Raw genomic sequence first — 24,373 nt, 5'->3', positions numbered from 1 at the left:
TGCGTGGGAGTCCAGCGATGTAACCATTACGCCATCTGCTGGTCCCAGCACTGTGTTATTTCACTGTGAAGCAAACCAATAAGATTAATTTTTATTAACTTGTATTCAGAAGGCAATAAAAACTTGTCAAGGATTCAGTAAGTATCTGCCTAGGGTAGACACACAATTGCGGGGAGACTTAAAGATGTATACACCTTGTCAGGATGATGATTACAGAATAAAATATAATGTAGTAGCAAGAAATGAAGCATTCAAACGTAACTACGACAGCTGCGAAGGCACGCGGCTAAGACCAGCATCCCACTTGTAGAACAGGGGAGTCATTACAAGAAAGGGGGTCATTTATTTTCACCCTCAACTCCACACAGGGACATAGAAGTCTTACCCTGAGAGAAAGAGACCATCATTTGGAGAGTTCTGGAATGCTGAGAAAGGGGACTGGCTTTATTTGGAACCCTGTAATGATCTCATGCCTAAGAACTTTGGGGGAAACAACTGGAGACCTTTGGGGTGAGCTATTTGGAAGAGGCTCAGAGTTCCATGATATTAGTAGCAAAGAGCAAAGCAGTAGACCACCTACGTTTAACAGAGGTAACATGAGCCCTCTTGGGGTTGGAGCCAGCCTGAAAGGCAGGCAACACCTTACCCCTGTAGAGGGGCTTGTCTTTGATTGGGTCAGAATGCAGAACGGGGTGTTGTGGAAAGCCATAGAGCAATCAGCTAGCAGTGAATGGAGTGATGCCGATATAGGTAGACCAGCCAGGAGTTAGCGAAAGTCAGAGAGCTCAGCTGAAACAACAATTATTCCTGGTTGTCAGGGAGACTGTGTCCATGACCGAGGCTGCACCCTCTGAGGAGCAACATCAGAAACTGTGAACAGCAGGGAAGTGGACTTTACTGATCGAGTCCAGCCGAGTCACTAAATAAGCAACGAGCCAAAACGACAAGCTCCAAAAAGGGGCAATGCGAACCAATATTGAGAGATGCTACCATATAGAATCTAAAATAAAATGTTTTCATCAAAAATTATGAGATAGGCAAAGAAACAAGAAAGTGTGACTCACCCGGAGAAAAATGCAGGCAGCATAAACTGCCTTCGAGAAAGTCCAGATGGTAGACTGAGTAGACAAAATTTTCAAAGGAGCGACTCAAAGAATCAGAGGAAATCATGTTTAAAGAATTGAAAGAATACATCATCATAATGTCTTATCAAGTAGAGGTAGAAATTACTGATAAAGAGGTAGAAATTATTTTTTTAAAAAGGAACACATGGGGACCAACAGATGGAACAATGGTTACGTTGCTCGACTCCCATGTAGTTGACTGCAGTTCAAGTCCCAGACCCAGCAGCTTAAAACTCATGCCGGGTGCATGTGGCAGGCATGCCCAAAGTCCCAAGAGGAGAATGGAGAAGGGATTGTGACATGGTTGTCCCTTCTGGGGAGGTGATTTATCACTTTCTGTCTCTCTGGTAAACGCATGTGCCTTATATCAAAAACTCTAAAATTAAGGAACACATGATAAATCTGGAGTCTTTTCAATATGATGACTGAAATGAAAAATTCATTAGAGGAGGTAGACAGTAGATTTAAGGCAGTCAGAAGACTAAGAATCAGTAAATTTGAAGATCGATTGATGAAAGCTATACAATATAAAGAATGGAGAGGAAAAAGAAGAGACCCGGGACCAGCAGTTAGTGTAACAGCTATGTCACTGGACTCCCATGTAGTCGACCGCTGTTTGTGTCCTGGACCTGGTGGCTTAAAACTCACACCAGGTGCATGTGCGTGCTTGCCCAAGATCCCGAGAGGGGAATGGAGGAGAAGGGATTGTGACGTGGCCATTCCCCCTGGAGGGTGATTTCTTGCTTTCTGTCTCTCTGTCTCTCTCTGTCTGTCTGGCGAGTGCACACGCCCTACAGCAAAAACCTCTAAAAAAAAAATAAAAGAAGAGGCCCAACTGCCGTGACACACACTGCTAAGATGCTGTGCTCTGCAGCCTGGGACCACATGGAAGGTCCCAAACTAAATGCTGTAGGTAGCGGTGTGCACCTATAATCCCAGAGACGTGGAGGCTGAGGCAGGATAATTGTGAATTCAAGACTAGCCTGGGAAAAGTCTTATCTGAAAAATCAGGCATGGTGGTATGCACCTGTGGTCTCAGCTACTTGGGAGCTTAGGCAGGGGGACTGCAACACAGTGGGACCTGGTCTTAAATATATCAATTAATTAAAGTAAAATGAAGAGTCTGAGAGAAACATAAAACATCATGGAGGGCCCAGTAGATGGTGTGATGGTTATGTAGCTGGACTCCCATGTGGTCATCCATGGTCGGAGTCCCAGACTCGGCAGCTTAAACCTCACATAGGAAACATGTGTGTGCGTGCCCAAGATCCTGAGAGGAGGGTGGAGGAGAAGGGATTGCGATGTGGCCATACTCCTGGGAGGTGATTTCTCATTTTTTGTCTCTCTGTCTGGCAAGCGCACGTACCCTATAGGAAAAATCTCTCAAAAAATAAAAACAAAAACAAAAAACACACATGTAATAGAAGAGGAGAAATAAAAAGGAATAGAAAAATATTCAGAGACACAATGGCTGGTGAGACAGACAGAAAGCAAGAAATTACGTCCCCCAGGGGAAGAGGGGATGGATATGTCACAACCTTTCTCCTCCATGCTCTTCTCAAGATTTTGGACACACATACGCACATGCCCGGCATGAGTTTTAAGGCACTGGGTCTGGGACTTGAACTATGGTCGACCATGTGGGGGTCCAGTGGTGTAACCATTATACAATCTGCTGATCCTGATAAAACTGATTTTTAAAATAAATAAATGGGAGAAATAAACAAACCTCTCATGCAGAAGAACCCCAAGTAGTTATGTGGAGAAACTCTCTAATTTCTAAGTGTGGAAGATACAAAATGTCTTCCTCTCAAAGAGTACAGTATGGAAAAGAGGGAGAGTAACTTTAGAATGGAGAGATCTTAAATATACTACTCCAGCTAGGTGAATGTCAGACCCTTAAAAATTCATTTCAAGTTTTTGAGACCATCAGATGGTGTAATGGTTACATGCTGGACTCCCACGTAGTAGACCACGGTTCGAGTCCCTGACTCGGTAGCTTAAAACTCACAGTAGGTATATGTGTGCCCAAAATCCTAAGAGGGGACTGGAGAAGAAGGAATTGCAGTGTGACCATCCCCCCAGGGGGGTGATTTCTTGCTTTCTGTCTCTGTCTCTCTAGCGAGTGTATGTGCTATAGAGCAAAATTGTGTCTTAAAAACAATTCGTTTAAAATTTACTTGTAAGCTAATGACTATCGATCCCAGAGAAAAGCAAATCAAGCACCACAGAGAGTCCTCGTGGAGAGAGTGCACAGGCTTTTGCTTGAACGTTATCACCTGCTAGTCCGTACTGAGACTGGCATGTCTGCAGTGTTGGTCCATCAGGGAAGTGACATGGATGCCATAGGAAAACTGAGTCAGCCGGGGTAGACCTGTGGCTTTTGGGCCATTGTAGGCAGGTTTGGGGCCACACGTGCTGCTGAGGACACGAATAATTGTTTCAATGGTTTCAGAGGTCGACAAAGCATGGTTCTATTTGATCCCATTCAGTAAGCATAAAGATTGGGACCCCTTTTGCACAGATGTGGAAATGGAATCCTGTCTAGTTGAAAGACTTGGGGAAGACTGGAAACAACATCAAACCTGATGTCAGGCCTTCTGATGACAGTGCCCAGTGCTTTTTCCCCTAGCCTCCCCAAAAGTCCTCTTGGGTCACACCCCATATGTGCTCAGGGAAAGAAAGCGGTAAGTTGCAATGTAGGTCTGCAGGAAGCTCAGATGACCACCTGCCTTCTCACACAGCGAGCACTGTGTGGACAGAGGTCACAGGTCTGCCGTCCTTTGGTTGCTTTCTGCCCACAGACTGCTCTTGCTGTGAACAGCACCGTACTGAGTGGGAGTTATGTGTTTAAAGAACGCTCTCTCTCCTTTACGTAAAGCAATGGATTTTTGCCATGTGCACTTTTTCTCATATCGGTTACATTACTACATGCACTATAACGTTTTCTCCATGACTGTAGACATAAAACTTTGAATATTACACACTGTGGGCCACTTAAGGAATTCTCAAGTGTTATTTGGAAGCTGAGATTTTGGTCTTGTTGGGCTGACTTAGAACCCAGTCGGACAGTGAAATGCAACGTGGCTGGATGCTAAGTCTCCAGGTGCCACTTCCTGCTTTGCAGGCCCAGAGCTACTTTGATTTTTATGGTCTGGGCCTTCCTAGATGAACAACCAAGGTGTCCTGAATCTTGGTGGACATTGACTCAAGCAAATCCAGGGAGACAGGAGGAGACACACATCAGAAACGGCATGCTGGGGCCAGTAGGTGCAATGGTGGTTAAGGCACTGGACTCCCAAATGGCTGACGAAGGTTTGAGTCCTGGACCTGGCAGCTTGCTTTCTCACTTTCCCTTTCTCTCTCTCTCTATCTCTCTCTGGTCAAATTAAAAAATAATAACAAATAAAATTAAATAAATAATAAAAGGAAGAAAGAAACGGCATGCTTTATCCCTCCTACCTCCTCCACTTGTATGGTTTCTCTTTCAATTTTTTCAAGTAATTCATTTCTCAGCAAGATCTCCTTGTCCAGATTGACATGCATTTCCATTGCTCGGTGAAGTCTGCCCTAAAATATTACACAAGTGTTGAGCTAAGAGGACCCCTCAGAACTGTGGGGGTGAGGAAACAGCTCTTTGTTAAGTAGGAGAAAGGCAAGATCATCTAGAACCATGGGCCTGCCCTTCTCAGAGTTGCCCGGATTCTCAGAATCCTGGTGTCTGGAAACTGGTGGAGGAGGAGAGGGTTAGCTGGAGAGAGAGTGTTCAGACACACCGAGACCCAAATCCTGCCCCACTACTTACTGAGGGAAATTTTGAGTAAGTCCTAGAACTTCTCTAAACTTGGTCCAGTCACCTCGTGGGGTTGTGGAGAGATTTAAAAGGGATATCCTGGTGGGATGCTGAGCATAGGGCCCAGCCCCCTCAACAAACAGCTGCCACAACTACAGATAGGCAAACTCCCCACAAGGTGGCCGCCTCTGCTATCCCCACTTACAGGTGAGGGAACTGACCTTAGGGAGCGGAAGCCCTTCTTCCAAGGTCAGAGACAAGAGGGGACCAAAATTTGAACCGGCATTGTGATTCCACAGCCCACAGGCTCCACCACCGTCTCCACTGCCTAATGAGGTGGGGCCTGCTGGTGTCAGAGGATCTTGAAGGAGCTGCCTCACAGCTTCCCATTACATCCTGGGCTCTTCACCAGCTCCCCCAGACCCCTACCTTAGGGTGGGGCCCTGTGGATCACTCTCTGCCAGCAGGGAAGAGTCAGCCAAAAGAGCTGGGACATGATCTGCTTGGCTGAGGAGTGGGGCAGGGGAAAGAGCCAGTATTTTCAGGGGCTCACTGAAGAAATCTTGAGAACCCACCTACCCTGCACCAGACAGTCATCAGTGAGGCAACTTAGGCCCTGCCACCAGGAGGCTGGTACAGCCCGGATGGAGGCGGAAGGCAGTCAAATAACAGCAGGAAGAAATGTGAGTGTGTAAGACTGCCAGGCTGTAAGAATGCAGGACAGTGGCTGGAGGTTTTCCTGAGAAAGGAATGCTGGAAAGAGCTGAAAGATTTGAGTCGAGTGTGTTGAGGTGAGGAGGAAAAAAGGACATTCCACTCTCAGAAAAGAGCCTAAGAGAGGAGGGTTAAAGGAACTGGGAGAGTGGGTGATAGAGATTCAGAGCCATGGTCAAAGGGAAGGTGGAAGTAGGAGGTGCAAGGGTGAGGCCCCTGGGAGTCTGAACTTAGCTGTAGCAGGAGAGCTGGAGCCAGCTGCCTGGGAGACCTCAAGGATCACTCCTCCTTCCCACTCTCTTCCCTCCAGCCCTCACTTTTTTCTTTTAGAGAGAGATTTTTGCTATAGGGTGTGTGTGCTTGCTAGAGAGAGACAGAGAGACAAAAAGCAAGAAATCATCTTCTCCCCTGGAGGGATGGCCACACCACAATCCCTTCTCTTCCACTCTCCTCTCAGAATTTTGGGCACACACACACTCACGCTTGGCGTGAGTTTCAAGCTGCCAGGTCCAGGACTCAAACAGCGTTGGCCATGGTGGGAATCCAGCACCTTAACCACTATGCTACCTGCTGGCCCTTGGCCCTCACTTCTTGAAGGTCATTTCTTGCTCCATGTATTACATGAAAATTGTTCTGCTTAGAAAAGCAAAGGTGAAAGAGCAGACTAAGGAGGTTTGTTGTGGGCTGGGGAAGAGGGGCAGGACTTCACTGCAAGTCAGCAATCCAGGTGGGAGGAAAGGAGAGTGGAGGGAAGATGTTCGCTCAGCGATTTAAACAGGCAGGGTGGAAAAGAATCGAAGTGCGAGGGCCACAGCAAGGTGAGCCTTGGCTCTGTCGGGGCAAGGTCTCCACAAAGGTGTGAGGAGGGTTAAATCTCTGATATGGAAGTCAGGAACTCATTCCCGGAGGAGGCTACTCCTGAAAGGGCTTGTATTACTTTCTAATGCGGCCCAACATATTACCATAAACTTTGTGGTTAAAACAGCACCCATTTACCATCTCACTGTTTCCAGACACAATGTGTCTGAGTTCTCTGCCTGTGGCCCCACTGGGCTGAAATCAAGGTGTTAGCCAAGCCTATGGTTCACATCCGGGACTCCAGTTTGTCTTCCTTTTATATTCGTTGTTGGTAGACTGCACTTCCTTAAAATTGGAAGACTGAGGTTCTGATTTCTTTCTTGCTGTCAGACAAAGGTCACTCTCAGCTCCTAGAGGCCACTCTCGGTCCCCCTCTATCTTCACGTCACAGTGGAAAATTTCTTGCCCAGCAAATTCCCCTCATGGGTCACATCTCTGACCTCTTTCAGAAAAACGTTTGCTTTCAAAGGGCTCCTATAATTCAGACATGCTCACCTGGATAATCTCCCTACATTTTTTCTAAAAAGTTAGTTAGTATTTTGTCAGGGGATGCATGTGCTCACCGGAGAGAGTCAGAAAAATATAGAGAGACAGAGAGAGGGAAAAAGCATCTTCCAATGGAACATGGTCTTATCACAAGCCCTTCTCCATTTCTCCATCCTGTGAAGATCTGGGGCAGGCATGCACACACACCTGGCATATTTTCTAAGCCACCAGTGCCAGGACTTGAATCGTGGTCAGCCATGTGGGAACCGGCTTTCTTAACCACTAGGCTACAAGGATGACCCAATCTCCCTCTCTTAAGGTCAACTGTGCCATATAATATGAGGGATTTTTAAAATTTTGTGGAAAATGGAAATAAAGTATGAATTTATTTTGGTGGAAAATACATTTGAAATCCATATATATTTTTTCCCATAATATTCATTTCCTGTGAATTTTTTGAACACCCCTAGTATATCCTAATAATGTAACGGAGTGACAGAGCCCATCACACTCACAGGCCTGGCTAGAGATTGTACACCAGGGTGTGAGGAGTCTTAGGGGATAGCTGAGAATTCTGCCCACCAGAAGCACCAGATCACCGGTTCATAGTTAGTCAAGAGTGACTCATCATGGCACTTCTCGGGACTCTATTCTACTAGCTCCACCAGGCAGGGCTTGAGGGCATAAAGTCAGAGAAAAAGGGGAACCAGCAGTTAGCGTAATGGCTATGTCGCTGGACTCCCACATAGTCGACCGTGGTTTGTGTCCCGGACCCGGTGGCTTAAAACTCATGCCGGGTGTGTGTGCGTGCATGCCCAAGATCCTGAGAGGAGAATGGAGGAGAAGGGATTGCAGCGTGACCATCCCCACTGCGGGGTGATTTCTCGCTTTCTGTCTCTATGTCTCTCTTTGTCTGGTGAGCGCACGTGCCCTATAGCGAAAAACCTCTCCAAAAAAAAAAAGAAAAAAGAAATATAAAGTCAGAGAAAAAGGTACTACCTTGATTCAGGCTCACTCACGAAATTCACAGAAGAGCAGAGACCATGCCTGCCTTGTGCTGTCTATAAGTCATGCCCTTAGCCCTGTGCCTGGAACACCGTAGATATCTAAACTTTCAGTAATAAAAGTTTTTTTCTGTGTGTTTTTAACAAAGTCTCACACTTGAGTGTTTGATATTTATAGTGTTACCCTCCCATTCCACCAAACACAGCCGAACTGTTAGCAGTTCCCTCGGCAATGCCGGCTGAGGGCCTGCCATGGCTAGGCACTGCCCTCAGAGCTGGGGACACAGCATAGGCTAGATGGTACCCCATCCTGGTGTGAAGACTAAAATCCTCGCCTCTGAGAGATGAAGAAGCATCTCCCCCGTGGGACCCCCGTTCAAACCCAGGTGAGGGCTGACTCTACAGCTAGCAGTGTTGCCCCTGTTTCCCCTAGGAGACCTGAGCACTGAGACTTAGAAGAAGTGAGCCAGCTTCTCCCTCAACTCCTTGTGTCGACCTTGGGACTCCTGTGGGGTATCCCTCTAGAGCTCCACCATCTGCTTCCCTATCATATGCAACAAGCTTGTAAGCACAATGACTACGGGATTTGGACAGAAAGGCTTGGGCCCCCCCCCGTGTCACCTTCATTTTTGCTGCTTGGGAACAGCAAGCAATCTGCACTGTGTGTTTTGACCCATCCTAAGAGCTCAGGCTTTATTTTATAAGCCAGTAGCTCCATGTCCAAAACTCTTGGCTTTTTGCCACAACACGAGACAGGCCCTGTGCTACTTAACTGATTTTTCAGGATAAGACCAAGGTCCAGCGTGATCTGACCACATGTTACATCCGCCCTTCAGGCCATGAGGGCTCAGGAGCCACAGAGCTTCACTTTATCTTGAAATAATAATGATTGGAAAAGCTAAATAATGAGGAAATAAGCCAAAAGTGAATGATTTGTTACATGTTTATGATGCATGAGTGCCAGCAAAATACATCTATGTACTTTATGCCTGGGGAAGGCAGTGGTTAGGATGCACAGGGGGTTAGAAGTCCCAGCCTCAGTACTAACTTGTTGCTTGAATCTGGCAAATATGCTGCATCTTTCAACCTGTCTTTTCATTTGTAGAAGGAAAATGTTGGACAAACATGAGCCTGGTCTAAACACATTCAAATTCAAATTTATTTATTTATTTATTTATTTATTTTTGGAGAGGTTTTTGCTAGGGTGTGTGCACTTGCCAGAAAGACAGAGAGAGCCAGAGAGACAGAAAGCAAGAAGTCACCCCCCCAGGGGGAATGGCCATGCTGCAATCCTTTCTCTTCCACTCTCCTCTTGAGATCTTGGGCACGCACGCGTGAGTTTAAGCCACCTGGTCTGGGACTCGAACCGTGGTCGACTACATGGGAGTCCAGCAATGTAGCCATTACACCATTTTCTGGTTTCCCTCAAATTAATATTTTTTAAAAAGTGTACTTAAATTTTCCATGAGAGGAAGATGGGGAGTACCCCAATAGTGTCCCAGTAGTGTCCTTGCACCCCTAGTCTTAGCCAGCCTAGATCATGGGCACATATGTATTCCCACTGTATACAGAGAGACCTTGGGAGAGGAAGCTGGACCTTCCCATAGGGCCTCAACATTGTGGAGCGCTATGTTACTATTGTATCACCAATAGTAGTATTGTACTGCTATTTTGAGCTGGCCTTCAAATTCATATTTTTTTGAGAGAGATTTTTTCCAATAGGGTGTGTGAGCTCACCAGAGAGACAGAGAGAGAGAGACAGAAAGCTAGAAACCACCCCCAGGGAGGATGGCCACACCACAATCCCTTCTCTATTCTCCTCTCAGGATTTTGGGCATGCACACACACGTGCCTGGCATGAGTTTTAACCCATCGGGTCTGGGACTCAAACCATGGTCAACTATGTGAGTCCAGTGATGTAACCATTGCACCATCTGCTGGTCCCCAAATTCATACTTTTAAACAATGGTGTGTGAACCAAACAAAACCCACCTGCGAGCTACCTAAGCCCCTATTCTCTGATGACACTTGGGCACTCAGCCAGGAATCAACAAGCTTGCTTTCTTTCTTTCTTTTTTTGTTTGTTTGTTTAGAGGTTTTTGCCTTGTGCTTGTAGGATAGAGAGAGACAGAGACAGAGACAGATACAGACAGAAGAAAAGTGAGAAATCACCACCGGAGGGATGGCCACACCGCAATTCCTTTTCCTCCATTCTCCTCTCAGGATCTTGAGCACACACACATTCACACTGGACATGAGTTTCAAGCCACTGGGTCTGGGACTTGAACCGCGATCAGCCATGTGGGACTCTAGTGACATAACCACTACGTCATCTGCTGGCCCCAAACTTTCTATGTAAAGAACCAGATGGTAAGTGTTTTAGAAAATGTTTAATTAAAGTTTACTTCTTTGTTTCTTCCATGATCAAGAGACAGAGACAGAGAGGGAGCAAGAAAAAGAGACAGAAAAATGGTACCTCCAATAGGGTCTCAATGCCATGATCCACTCCCAACTTCAGCCAAGTCCAGATCATAGGCATGCACATGCAGTGTACTCAGAGAGGCCTCTGGATAAGGACCTCACAGAGCATATTTTACTGCTGTGTTACTGTCTGGCCCAAGACAGTAAATACTTCAGGCTTTGTAGGCCAGAAGCAAAACTGCGGCTATTAACAAGAGAGAAAAAAATTCCTTCGAATGTGTTATTGATTAAATTCAAAATATATTGAGTGCACTATTCTGGAATATAGGTCTACCAATGAGTGGAATGAAATTTCTGGGGGAGAAACCAATTTTACTTAATTTGATTTCAAAGTTACTGTTCTCTATCATCCAATCAATTGTGAATGTTCTTCATAGGCCAATGGGTAGGATACACTGGTTTTGGTTTGCAGGCCACTGTGTTGAATAGTCACCAACAGGGTGACCAAATGGGCTGGCCTACTGGGGACAGGCCCTGTTCAGACTATTGTTTCTGCTTAATTATTTATAGTGCCTCTTTTCTTTCCCTAAACAGTTGTGTTTGGATCATAAATTACTTACTAGTTTTTTTTTTTTTTTTTGAGAGATTTTCACTGTAGGGTGCGTGTGCTCGCCAGACAGACAGAGAGAGACATAGAGACAGAAAGCGAGAAATCACCCCCCAGGGGGGATGGTCACGCCGCAATCCCTTCTCCTCCATTCTCCTCTCGGGATCTTGGGCACGCACGCACACGCGCCCGGCGTGAGTTTTAAGCCACCGGGTCCGGGACACGAACCGCGGTCGACTACGTGGGAGTCCAGCGACATAGCCATTATGCTAACTGCTGGTTCCCTAGTTTTCTGATTTATAGCTTAGACTGTTTCCCTTTGCAGGGTTTTATGCAGGAAGTGTTTATTAGCTCTAACTTAAACAGGACCCTAAATGTAAAAATCACTGTACATAAAACTCACCTGGGGAGATAAAAACATTCTCGACAAAAACAAAGTGCTTGACCTAACCTCCTAATGCTGTTAGAGTAGGGGCTAGGGCATCTGTATGTTTTTGAAAAGAAAAAGCTTCCAGTGGTTCTCATGCATAGCCAGGCTCATAGGAACATTCAGGGAATACTCCGAGATGTGGCTCAGGCAAGTCAAGAGAAATCTAGGAGCAGCAGGACAGCGCAGGAACCCTAACCGCTGTGTGAACCTGCAGTGTGCACAGGACTTCTCTGTGTTTGGAAAGGGGGTGCAGGGATGCCCTTACTTTGTATGCATTGAGGACCTGGAGGGTATTTCCAGATGCCAGTTTTAGCTGGATCAAATCTTGGTTCTTTGCTTCAATCGTCTCTAAAAATTGAGCATTCTCGATCTTCAGCTGCTGAAAATCCACATCATGGAGAGCCTCACCCACCTCTTCCTTCTACAGCTCAGGAAGAAGAAAGAAAAGACATTATATTCAGTTGTGATTCTAAATATATGGCTCATATCTTGCAATTCTTGGTGAGATTTTGGAAGTCAGTCATCATTCAGTCATTCAACAAACCAGTATTGGTCATCTATTTGGTGCACCCCAGGCATAGTGCACATCATGTGTGTGTGTGTGTGTGTGTGCGTGCATGCTCAAAATCCTGAGAGGAGAATGGAGGAGAAGGGATTGCAGCATGGCTATCCCCCTGGGGGTGATTTCTTATTTTCCCTCTCTTTCTCTGTCTATCACCAGTGAACACACACATCCTACAATAAAATTTAAAATAAAAAAAAAAGGAAAAAGAATAGAGGTTTATTTAGCTCACGGTTTTGAGATCCCAGGTCAAGGGGCCCTATCTGGTGAAGGTCTTCTTGATGGTGGGTAGCATGGTAGAGGGCATCACATGGCAAGATGGGGCATGTGCATGCAAGTCTGTCTCCACGTGTCTCTCATTCTCTCTCCTTATAAACCACTAGGGCTCAATCATAGGACCCCTCCCTTAATGACCTTAATCCTAATCCTAATCACTTCCCAGTGGTCCCACCTTTCCACATCCTAGTTGGATTAGGTTTCTATTCTCTTAATACTTTCACCAATACAACAAAATTCCAACACATGGAGTTTTGGGGAAAACATTCCAAAATGTGTCCCAAAACTATAGCAAGTGTCTTATATTTGTCCTTAGTCACTTCATGTTGTTAAAGCTGTGCCAGTTTATTCAGGTCTTTCTGTATCCCAAGTCAATCAAGCAATAGTCCCCTGACACGTTCATTCTCATGTTCGATTTTTTTTTTTTTTTGCTATAGGGTGCATGCGCTCGCCAGATAGAGAGAGAGAGAGACAGAGAGATAGAAAGCGAGAAATCACCCCCCGGGGGGATGGCCACGCCGCAATCCCTTCTCCTCCATTCTCCTCTCGGAATCTTGGGCACGCACGCACACACACGCACCCGGTGTGAGTTTAAGCCACCAGGACGCAAACCACAGTCGACTACGTAGGAATCCAGCGACATAGCCATTACGCTAACTGCTGGTCCCTCATGTTCAATTTTTAATCATTATCAGTGGCATTATCATATAAACTATGCCATCAGTGCTACATTCAAGTTAATAATTAAAATATTGAGCTCGGAGAGAAGAGAGTCACATCACATTCTAGAGGTCCTAGCCACATCTGTCTTACTGCTTTTAATCAGGAGCCATTAGGGTCAACTGTCCAAAGACTCAGTATAACTGGGTCACCTGGGCCATAGTCCCCCAAAGGATGAGCAAGCGTGCCATGTTGTTCCTTTACATTCAAGCCAACTTTATCTTTAGAAAACCCTGATTTGCCTGCACTGTTGGCTGTTATTTTCCTATTACTCTGGAACAAACCTACTGGCTTACAGTGATACAAATTTATTATCTTCCAGTTCCAGAGATCAGAGTCTGAAATGGATTTGGGGGCTAAAATCAGGATGTTGGTAGAGATGCGTTTCTTTTGGACGTTCTAGGGGAGAATCTGTTTTCTCACTATATCCAGCTTCGAGAGGCTGCCTGTTTCCTTTGATTCATGACCCCTTCCTCTATCTTAAAAGTAGATTACTTCGGAACCAGCAGGTGATGTGATAGTTAAGGTGCTAAATACTCCCACATTGACCACAGTTGGAGTCCCAGACCTGGTGGCTTGCTTTCTCACTTTCCCTTTCTCTCTCTCTCTCTCTCTCTCTCTGCCTCTGTCTCTGTCTGGCCAAAAAAAAAAAAAGAATGAATAATTTAAAAATAAATAATTATTTAAAAACAAAAAGTAGATCACTCCAGGCCAGTAGGTGACATGATTGTTAATACACTGGACTGCCACGTGGCCATCCACAATTCAAGTCCTGGACCTGGCAGCTTGCTTTCTCACTTTTCCTCTCTCTGTTTTTCCCTGGTCAAAGTTTAAAATTAATTAAATTAATAATTCCTTTACAAAAAAAAATATACATCACTCTGCTCTCTGCTTCTGTTAACTTATCTTCTCTGACTCCCTCCCCTGTCTCCTTATACAAACTCTTGTGATTACATTGGGTCCATCCAAATAACCCAAGATCATCTCACCATCTCAAATTCCTTAAATTCATCACATTCACAAAATTCCTTTGCCAAGGGACGCAAAACATAATGTGTCCCCATTCTAAGGATTACGACAGGAGTACCATTATTCAGATTACCATAGTAACCTATAAAGATAAAGAACCACATACCTGCCTCAACTGTAAAAGCATTTTTTTCCTTTGAACTTTGAGAGAAACATTTTTCAAACGTAATTTATCCTTCATATTATCCTAAAAAATAAGAGCAAGTGTTAATTCATTTATTTCCCCCTCCTGCCCCCACCCACCACCACCCGTGGGTTTGAAATGCTGGGCAATCTCGGGCTGCAGACCAAACTTTGAGTTCCACATTTAACGACTCGTTTCAGGTCTGGCATGTTACTCATGACCAAGACGCAGAGAAAACCAGGTCTGCTCCATGCAAAGCTGATACTGCTTTGAACTTGAAAATTATTTGAGTGTAGGGCCGCTACCAGGGAGCTTCTTTACAAAAACAATCTTATGATTCTTTGGCCTTTTATTCTCGCAGTAACTTGCAAGATTAGTATTACTATTAACTTATTACCTGTTTCCAGCATCCAAAGCTCAATATGCTATAAAATTTCTGGAAATTCTTTTGTTTCCCAGGCCAGTCCAAGGTTTATAACCTTATAATAAGAACTCAAAGAACTTGACACTTACTTGTCATCTGATGATTTAGGCTGGATCAGCTCAGCCTCACTGCTTTCTTAATAAAATATATCAGGAAGTCAGCAGGTGGTGTGGTAGTTAAATGTTTGGACTTCCACATGGTTGACCATGGTTCAAGTCCTGGACCTGGCAGCTTGCTTTCTCACTTTCTCTCTGTCTCTCTCTCTCTCTTTTTGGTAGAGAGATTTTTGTTATAGGGCATGTGTGCTTGCTGGAGAGACAGAGAGTGACAGAAAGCAAAAAATCATCCCATGGGTGGGAGGACAGTCACACCGCAATTCCTTCTTCTCCATTCTCCTTTCAGGATTTTGGGCAGGCATGCACATGCACCCAGCATGAGTTTTAAGCCACCAGGTCAGGAGCTCAAACCACAGTTAACTATGTGGGAGTCCAGCGATGTAACCATTACGCCATCTGCTGGTCTCTCTCTCTCTCTCTCTCTCTCTCTCGTGCATATATCTTATAGCAAATTTTTAAAAATTATAATAATAAATGAAGTTAAATAAATCATTCTTCAATTAAAAAAGGAAAATACATCAGATCTTGAAACAATAACAAAAAAGAGGAAGTCAATCAGAACTACTGCTAACGTGCTTCCTGCCCAGTGGATTTTAGCCTTGATAAATGTACATTTTACAACACATACATCTCCTTTGGGGGTGCAAAACAACCTGCCTCTGTGGGCAACATTTATGGTGGGCCGAATGAAGTTAGGTTGCCTCACGTGGGTAATTTCTATGTCACAGTTGCCTGATTCCAGTCTTCCTTTCTAAGCTCTCTCAGCGCCTGCCAACTCACCCTCCTGCGGTTCATGTCCTCGATGTACTTCAACACTTTCTGAGTGGCCAAAATACTCCCTTTCTTCTTGGATATGGTTTTTAGAACGTCTTTCTCAAACTCGTGTATTGCTTTCTGAACTTCAGACCATTGGATTTCAGCTTCCTCGATGATAGCCTGAGGGAATCAGTGCAAAGAAACAACCATTTCTGAACATTCACACGGATATACATCTAAGGATAAGTTCCTGGGCCTCACTGTGTCCCACCACATAGAGTCTCTTCGTAGACTTAGGAAAAAATACCCTTAAGACAAAACCTGACTATGTGAATATTATTATTATTAAAAGACATGTCTCAGAAAATTCGATATCGATAAAAGGAGAGCAAACAAACAAAAACAGGTCTCAGGTATCCCTACACATACGTATTGTATTATTTATCTATTAAAAGTTATGTTACATAGGGCCAGCAGATGGCATGGAGGTTAAGGAGGATGGATTCCACATGGCTGACTGTGTGGTTCGACTCCCAGGCCCTGTGGCTTGAAAACACGCTGTGTGCATGTGCGTGCTTACATGTATGCTCAAAATCCTGAGGAGAATGGAGGAGAAGGGATTGTGGCATGGCCATACACCTGTGTGTGTGTGTGAGGGGGTGGTGGTGGTGATTTGTCATTTTCCTTTTCCTCTCTCTCTGTCTCTTTGGGGAGCACACATACCCTATAGCAAAACAAACAAACAAAACAAAACAAAATCATTCTTATCGTATACTTCTGTAAATTGGGGGAAAAAAAGATGTTATAAATGAATGCGCACAAGCACAGACACAGAAAGACGTCATTAAGCAAAATACTGAGTAGACATGGTAATGAGTATATAAAGTTCAAGATACTTAGGAGGCCAGTACGATTAAAAAGGGTGCTTTGGGCAACGGAGGAGGGCAATGAGACCTTGAAATGCAGGCAGAGGAGTTTATCTTTGGTATCTTAGAAACTGGTATATGACTAGAAACTTACCCAAAATCTAGAAGGAGAAAAATTCAAGGATCAACAGTAATTACTTCCAGGTGGTAATTCTGTGGTAATTTTTAAATGTTCTTTTTGCTTACCTATATATGCATGTGTGTGTGTGTGTATAATTGTTTTTTTGGCAAGAGATTTTTTTTTGCTCACAGATATATATAGAGAGAGAACCCCCAATGGGGCATGGTCATGCCATAATCCTTCTCCCCTATTCACACAACCTATCAGGATTTTGAGGCATGCTGACACACACACTCAGCATGCTTAATCACTGTGCTATGAGCTGGCCCACCATATCTTGATGTTCTACAACAAATATAGATTGCCTTGAAATAAGAAAACTCACACCCACACACACAGTTTTAAAGAAAAAAAAAAAAAAAGAGGAAGAGAGAAGTATTATGCCTGTACAGCAAATCATTCTCATTCAGGCTTTTTTTCTGGGCACCAAAATGCAAAAGCACGTTTACTGGCATCCTCAGGCTGCAGCCTCTTCTCAGTCCCATCGTCTTTACAGGCTGGGACATTAGCCCACCTTTAATGAGGCTTTTAACATGCTACTGTCCTGCTCAGTTATCTTCAGTGGGGTCCAGCTTTCTTTTTTCTCCCCTTTATTTATTATCATCATAATCTTGTTTATATTACATTGAATCACATGTAACTTTAGAGTGTATTCGATTTCTTTTTCCAGAAGGAATACCATGCATATCAGTCAATACAGAGACATTAAATCCCCATTTCATCATCCAATAGTTTTTCATTTTCTTCCCCTATTATTATTATTATCATTCCAATTATTTCCTTTTTTAAAATTATTTATTCACTTATTTTAATTTGACCAGAGACAGATACAGATAGAGTGAGAAAGTGAGAAAGCAAGCCACCAGGTCCAGGAATTGAACTGTGGTCAGCCATGTGGGAGTGTCCAGCGCCTCAACCACCACGCCACCTGCCGGGTCCCATCATTCCAATGATTTCTAAGACATCAGTGGTAAATGCCTCCGCCCACACTTCAAGCTGCATTTGTCCTACTTTGATTTCCAGACAGCTGAAAGCACCTCCTTCCATAATCATGCTGGCCTCCCTGGTGTCATGAACTTAATGCTCATTCCCATCTCCATGTCCTTGCTCATGTATTCGCCTTACCTAGGGTCTTCTCTTTCTCTGTTCTTTAGACAAATGCCATCATTCCTCAGGGCATGCCAAGTCCATGTTATCCCCACCTCCTCAACAAAGTCTTCTTTGACAACCACAGCCCGTACTGAACTCTGTCCTTGACCTTTACGTCACATGATCTTGGGAGGTCAGGACGATGCTACCACATCCTACGCTCTTTAGCTTGCTAGAATTCCACGGTGAATGTTGGAAGAAGGGAAGAGAGTGGAGGGAGATTAGGAGGAAGGGGGAGAAGAAGGTAGGGATCAGTCATGAGGTACGGATGGTCCCATCAATGGAAACAAGGCACTGATAGGTCCCTCTTGAGGCAATGAGCATGATTCTGTGTGTGCCCAACTTTCCGTAGAAAAATAGGAACTTTCAGGTATAGAAAAGAAGTGTCTATCTTCCATAAAACAGCTCTCAAATGCAAGTCAACAACTTCATCCCACGGGCAACAAAATTTGCAGGAATGTTTTCTGTCTAGAGGAAAACAGAATTTTGCTGGACTCACTATCAATCTTCAGTAAGATAAGCCCTGCGTACTATTATATGTGAAGGGTGACAGGGATTTTTCATCAAATTAAATGAGTAAGACCTCAAATCTCTTATATTATTTCAGAATTATTATACATTTTAAGGGCAGTTACGGTCATTATAGCTATTCTTTTTTTAAAATGTTTTTGCCATAGGGTATGTGCACTTGCCAGAGAGATAAAGAGATAGTGAGAGGGAAAGTGAGAAATCACTCCCCCCAGGGGGGGCGGGGATAGCCACACCAAAATCTCTTCTCCTCCATTTTCCTCCTGGGACCTTGGGCACGTACATACATGCACCCAGCATGAGTTTCAAGCCACCAGGTCTGTGACTCAAACTGTGATCACCCATGTGGGAGTCTAGTGCCTTAACCACCACTCTGCTTGCTAGCTCCATGGCTATTTTTTCAAAGAATCCATATCTTACAGACATATACTGAAATATTTACCAACAAATGATATGGTATGACCCACTTCATTATAACCCAGTGAGAAGAGAGCAAAATTGATCAGAACACTGATGACGCAAGACTGACCGTATGTTGATGATTGTTGCTTCCAGGTATTGACTACACAGGGGTTTGTACTTATGATTTTTTTTTAATTTAACTTTATTTATTTATTTTTAATTTGATCACAGAGAGACAAAGTGAGAGAGAGAGAGAGCGAGAGAAAGAGAGAAATTAAGAAAGCAAGCCATCAGGTCTTGGGCTTGAACCGCAGTCAGCCCTGAGGAAGTCCAGCACCCCTAACCAACATGCTACCTGCAGGCCTCACACTTGTGAATTTTTAAAAATTTGTGGGACCAGCAGATGGTGTAATGGTTACGTCACTGGACGCCCACGTAGCAAACTGCGGTTCAAGTCCCAGTCTCAGCCTCCTAAAACTCACACTGTGCATGCGTGTGTGTGTGCCTAAAATCCCGAGAGGAGAATGGAGGAGAAGGGACTGCAGCATGGCCATCCTCCCTGGGAGAGTGATTTCTCACCTTCCTTTTTTTTTTTTTTTAAAGAATTATTTATTTATCTTTATTCATTTACTTATTTTTAATTTGAGCAGAGAGAGACACACAGACACAGAGAGAAAGCAAACCACCAGGTCCGAGACTCAAACCATGGTTGGTCATGTGGGAGTGTCCAGCACCTTAACCACCATGCCACCCACCCAGTCCCCTGATTTCTCACTTCTGTCTATCTTGCCAGCAAGCGCAGGTTCTATATAGCAAAAATCTCTTTTAAAAAATTGCTAGAGGGTATGTATGCTCACCAGAGAAAGACAGACAGAGAAAAGATGAGAGATCACCTCTGTTCTCCTCTCAGGATTCTGGGCACACATGAACACACACCTGGCATGTCTTTCAAGCCATTGGGTCCTGGTCTCAAACCACATGGTAGGCCAAGTAAGATCTGGCTACCTCAACCACCGTGCCACTGGCTGGACATGTACTTGTGTATTTGAAATTTCCATTTAAAAAGTTTAAAGTTTTTCCTTAAAAATGGTGGTTAAGTTCCTGAAAGACTGGCCCTAAATTTGTTGTCCTACTATCACTTCCAAAGCACTGACAATGACACAAACATGCTATAGGTGCTCCTGGATGAGGCCACAGTGATGAGCCAGGTAGGAGAAAAGGATGTACCTCGTGATGCTGCAAGTTCCGCTCAGCATTAGCCCTCATGTGCCTTATTTCATCCTTCGTGTCTTCCAGCTCCTTCTGCACAAGCTCGAGTTTTTGCTCAACGTTGAGGCCTACCCAACGGTCCACACCCACACGGGATTTGGACTTACGCCTACCTCGAATCTGCAACCCAAGAAAAACAAAGCCATTGTCAAAGAGGACTTAGTAGTAAAGCAGCCCGAGGAGGGTGTCAAAATGATGCCTTAGACCTGCTAGAAATGACCCTGAATGACAGCCAGGGAGAACAAGGCATCCAGGACACTGGGTGTTAGGCCCAAAGTGACATTTATTTAGCAGTTACCTTCAGGTCCTGTGGTGAATCCTTCAAAGACCTATGTCTATCAATGAATGGAAAATATGAGAGAAGAAATGTCTGGAGAGTGAAAAGGCTGTGAACCTACTTAGCCCTATATTCAAGTCAAAATCAGGGAAGCCCAGAGCTCAGTGCTTCTCAAATTAAAGACAGAAGAGAAATTTCACCCAGGGGCATCTGTTCAGCAAAACAGGCAAATAAACAAACATCTTGTATGTTCCATACATTTAAGGCAAAGATCAGAAGTGGCTAGTCCAGGGAACGGACAGACCCGAAGATGGGTTTGCTAAACCTCTGAGATAAGGACACATACCAGGTCCACTTGACCCTTTATGTGATGGCTCAGGTCTTGTAAACAGTGAATCTCCCAGTTTATGGGAATTCTTTCAATAAGCCAAGGGTCCCCAACCTCCAGGCCATGGACTAGTACCAGTCCTTACAATTACAATGTGATGATAATAAAGTGCCCAATAAATATAATGTGCTTGAATCAACCCATAACAATACCCCCTGCCCCAGTCCATGGGAAAATGGTCTTCCATGAAACCAGTCTCTGGTGCTGAAAAGGTTGGAAAGAGCTAAGATATTCTGGGAGAGTCAGCCTACCACTAATTGAACACGATTCTCTTCATACTCACTTGAAAAGAAACCCTGGAGATGAAGGAAGAATCGAAAGTATCACAAGGAGAGAGGCATATGGCCACGTGGCCAAAGGAGGCACACCAAAGGCACATACACAAATGTCACTTACATTTAAGGGGACAAACACAATAAAGTCGTTTTCGGATCTCCATCATGTACCTGTGCAAGTTCTGCTGGTGATATTTTAATATCTGATAAGCGTGGAGGTCGCTGATCTCCGGGCTCCAGTTTAGAGTAATATTTCTCAAACATCTCTGTCTCGGTTTTGAGAGCAGAGTTTCCATAGCTGAAAGAGGGGATCTGGGTAAGTTCTATGAATAGGAGCTTAAACCCTAAATAACTAGTACCTACCACTTACTAGTTACGTGATGTTCTACAAGACAATTAAAGCTGTTGGTGCCTTGGTTTCCGCACCTATAAAGTGAGAATAATAATAGCACTTACCTTTTAGGCTTGCAATAAGTAATGCAAAGTCTTTAGGACAATACCCAGCACCTAGCACATGCTATTTATATTTGATATTTTTATTAATATGATTAATGAGCAATAAAATTCGGAGCACTGAAAGTTGTGATTACAGGTTTCACCTTCAAGTATCATCTAAGCCCTTTGTGAAATTCCTTCTGAATTACTACATCCCTGAAGTTGCACACACCCTCAATTTTTAGATGTTTCCATTGGTTTATTTTATTCAGCTCTTTTATTTCCAGCCCCCCAGAGATGCAAGTATCTACTGGAAGTTTATTATAAACTATAGAAAACTTTGAATGAATGGTTCTTAATCGGAGATGACAAAGCTAGTTTATCCTGTTTGTGCCAAGATTATGACCTTTTAAACCTCTTAACTTCTCATGTGTGTCTAACACATACATATATGTATACACTCATACGTGGGGTCTTCAGCGAGTTTGCAGAAAATACATATTATGAAAAAGTGTGCATAGATTTCCACTTTTGCACCAAAATAAACCTGTACTTTAATTCTTTTTTCCCTTGTGTGTGTTGGGGGTGGGAGGGTAAGAGACAAACAGAAGGCTTTGTTTGATGGTTTCATCTATTATTAAGCTAATTCCTGTTTGGCTCAATTTTCTTTCCAAGTTGCCAGAGGGTGCATGGTATGCTTGCCAGAGAGATAGGAAGGGAGGGAGAGGGAAAGAAAAAAGGAGAAACCACCCCCCAGTGGGGAGTAGCCATGCCATAATCCTTTCTCTTCAATCTCTCCATCCTGTTAGGAGTTTGGCCATGCATACACACAACGGGCGTGTTTCCCAAGCCTCCAGGATCAGGATTCGAACATCAGTCTTCCATATGGGATCCAGCTCCCCTCAAACCAGCAAACCATGGGACAGACAGACTTGTGCTTAGCTGAATTTTAAGATGGGTGGAAATGGCTGAATGGAAAGCACAATATGTCAAAGTGTCTCACTTTTTCAATATAAATGATGTCCCAGATGTAAACTGGGGGGTCTCACCTGAGTCTGAATCCCAGTAATACCACTAGCTTTGTGATCTTAGGGAAGTGATTTAACTTCCCGAAGTGACTGTGTCTTTGTTTCCTTACCCACCTTCTCAGGTTGCTGTGTCATTGTATAAAGTCATACATGCAAAACGCATGGTGTGTAATACACATTCAAAAATGGTTCTGACTTAAAACTGTACATGCATAGAAGTAACCACTATTCAACGGCCAAAGTCAGGATATTCCATGGAGACCAATAGGTTGTGTCATTAGCTTCAACTACGTTATGGAATCTTGATATCCAGTGTACTTGCTTTAGTAAATACGAAACAGACCTAAAAATACAAAATATTAGGCCATTCATTCTTTGCTTTTCTCCCTGCTTAAACTTTGGTTCAGGTACACATAGCTTAAAATCATCTCAATAGCGTCCTTTCTACCCTGCTGCCACAATAATATTATCGTGGAATCCGAGCCCGGGGAAGGGGTTTCGCAGTCACCTGGTCCAACCTGCCTCTGCACAATAGGGAGCAGCTAAGCACACGGTCTGTCACCCTGCCCACCCGCGAGGCCAGATCTCTAGCTTGGCCAGTTACCCTCTGGGAATCCCACTACCGGTCCCAACCCCTTCCCTCTTCCAACAACAGCCTGTGGGTCGATGGTGATAGAAACGCAGGGGGAAAGAGGCAGAGACGAATTTCTTCCCCACTTTGGGGGAATCAGATTCCCAGTGCTCTGTGTGGGCTTGGATGTCTCCAGGGGGACCTAAGGACCGAGGCCGCTCAGGGCGGAGGCCCACTGCAGAATGGGCGGCCCCCAACAGCCGGCTGGGGGTACCTGAGCTCCTCCACCAGCCCGCACAGCTGGATAACAGGCAGCTCGTTCTCCTCCCCCACGGGGGTCTCGCTGACGACGCTCATTCCTCATCTGCCATCCCTGCCGAAGCAGCCCTTGCCAACGCAGACTGTGCCCAGGAGCGCCGGGTGCTAGCCGCCTCGCGTCACTCAGGCTGCGACCCATGGCTCGTTGCCAGGGCAACCCGACGCTTGCAGGGGGAGAGGCGGGGCTTCCGGAGACCCCGCCCAGCGCTCACCAGCCCTGCGCTGACTTGAGCTGGCTGAGCGTATTTACTTTTGCTTCTTTAACCGTAATATTTTAAGAATTATTTTTAAATTTAAATCCCCAGGGGGGATGGCCACACCGCAATCCCTTCTCCTCCATTCTCCTCTCGGGATCTTGGGCATGCACGCACACGTGCCCAGTGTAAGTTTAAGCCGGGACTCGAACTGTGGTCAACAACATGGGAGTCCAGTGACATAGCCATTACGCCAACTGCTGGTCCCCATGCTGTTAACTCCTACACTGATGTGGAATGAGGCAAAGTGCAGCAAGGCAACATGGGGTGGGAAGTGGGGTCTTCTGTCTGCTCCCTCGCCATCCAGAGGGGGCAGAGGACAGGATAGACATTGGATGTGGTCAGAAAGCAAGCTGTGAGTGAGACCCTTCTGCAAGGGATACGTGTTAGCATCAACATGTAGTTACTAGGCTCCAAAGGATAGCTTTTGTGTTGCTGCTGAGGGTGTCCAACTTTGGGACAGAGTGGAATTTCTGGGAATGATAACAGAGAGGCTGAGCCCTGCCACTCCCTTCTCTCCAATGGTAGGTCTCCTTAGGCTCAGGGGACAATGCAAACCATACTTAGGAATAGCTAATACATCCATGTATCAGATGACAATAATGGATGTCTGTCCCAAGTGGAGCAAGAAAACGTTCTGCAGCAGGTGTGGGCTATGACACCAACAGCCCTGTCACTTGGGCCATGTGGTCCAATTGACCCTACTTACAGCCTTAGAAGTGTCAGTGGTAAAAGAGATGCAGCTGGAAGCTTAAAGCAAGACCCAGTGGGAGAATCACAATGCAGGACCCAGGACTCTGGAGCAAGACCATAGAATTGACAGCACAGAATTATATGTCCTTTCAGAAACCCATTACTACACCCCATTACTTTTCTGTCCCTAGCAGGGACAGAATATTTGACCATGGGCCACCAAGTGACAGTGCATCTGGTCCTACCCATTGCTATGTGGGTCCCATTGGGCCAATCAAGTCATAACATTAGACAG

The 24,373-nt window shown here is 44.8% G+C and overlaps 1 protein-coding gene across 2 annotated transcripts in view; it reads right to left on the bottom strand.

Moving 5' to 3' along the window:
- CFAP263 (cilia and flagella associated protein 263) overlaps positions 1-23,254 on the bottom strand; it is a 29,935-nt gene extending 6,681 nt beyond the window's left edge. Inside the window, exons 1-7 of one of the 2 annotated variants that reach the window (XM_006148451.2) lie at positions 23,088-23,254; positions 20,951-21,077; positions 19,798-19,959; positions 15,469-15,624; positions 14,131-14,211; positions 11,703-11,858; positions 4,587-4,694 (exon numbers count right to left, since the gene is read on the bottom strand). In XM_006148451.2, the coding sequence (XP_006148513.1) occupies positions 4,587-4,694; positions 11,703-11,858; positions 14,131-14,211; positions 15,469-15,624; positions 19,798-19,959; positions 20,951-21,077; positions 23,088-23,170 (873 nt within the window). In that variant the 5' untranslated portion in view covers positions 23,171-23,254. The remainder of the gene's footprint in view (positions 1-4,586; positions 4,695-11,702; positions 11,859-14,130; positions 14,212-15,468; positions 15,625-19,797; positions 19,960-20,950; positions 21,078-23,087) is intronic. The other variant, XM_006148452.2, reaches the window with a different exon arrangement.
- Between the last annotated feature and the right edge of the window lie 1,119 nt (positions 23,255-24,373).

The sequence above is a fragment of the Tupaia chinensis genome, unplaced genomic scaffold, assembly GCF_000334495.1.
Source record: "Tupaia chinensis unplaced genomic scaffold, TupChi_1.0 Scaffold000235_1, whole genome shotgun sequence".
NCBI lineage: Eukaryota > Metazoa > Chordata > Mammalia > Scandentia > Tupaiidae > Tupaia > Tupaia belangeri.
This window is presented reverse-complemented; position numbering and strand designations above follow the sequence as displayed.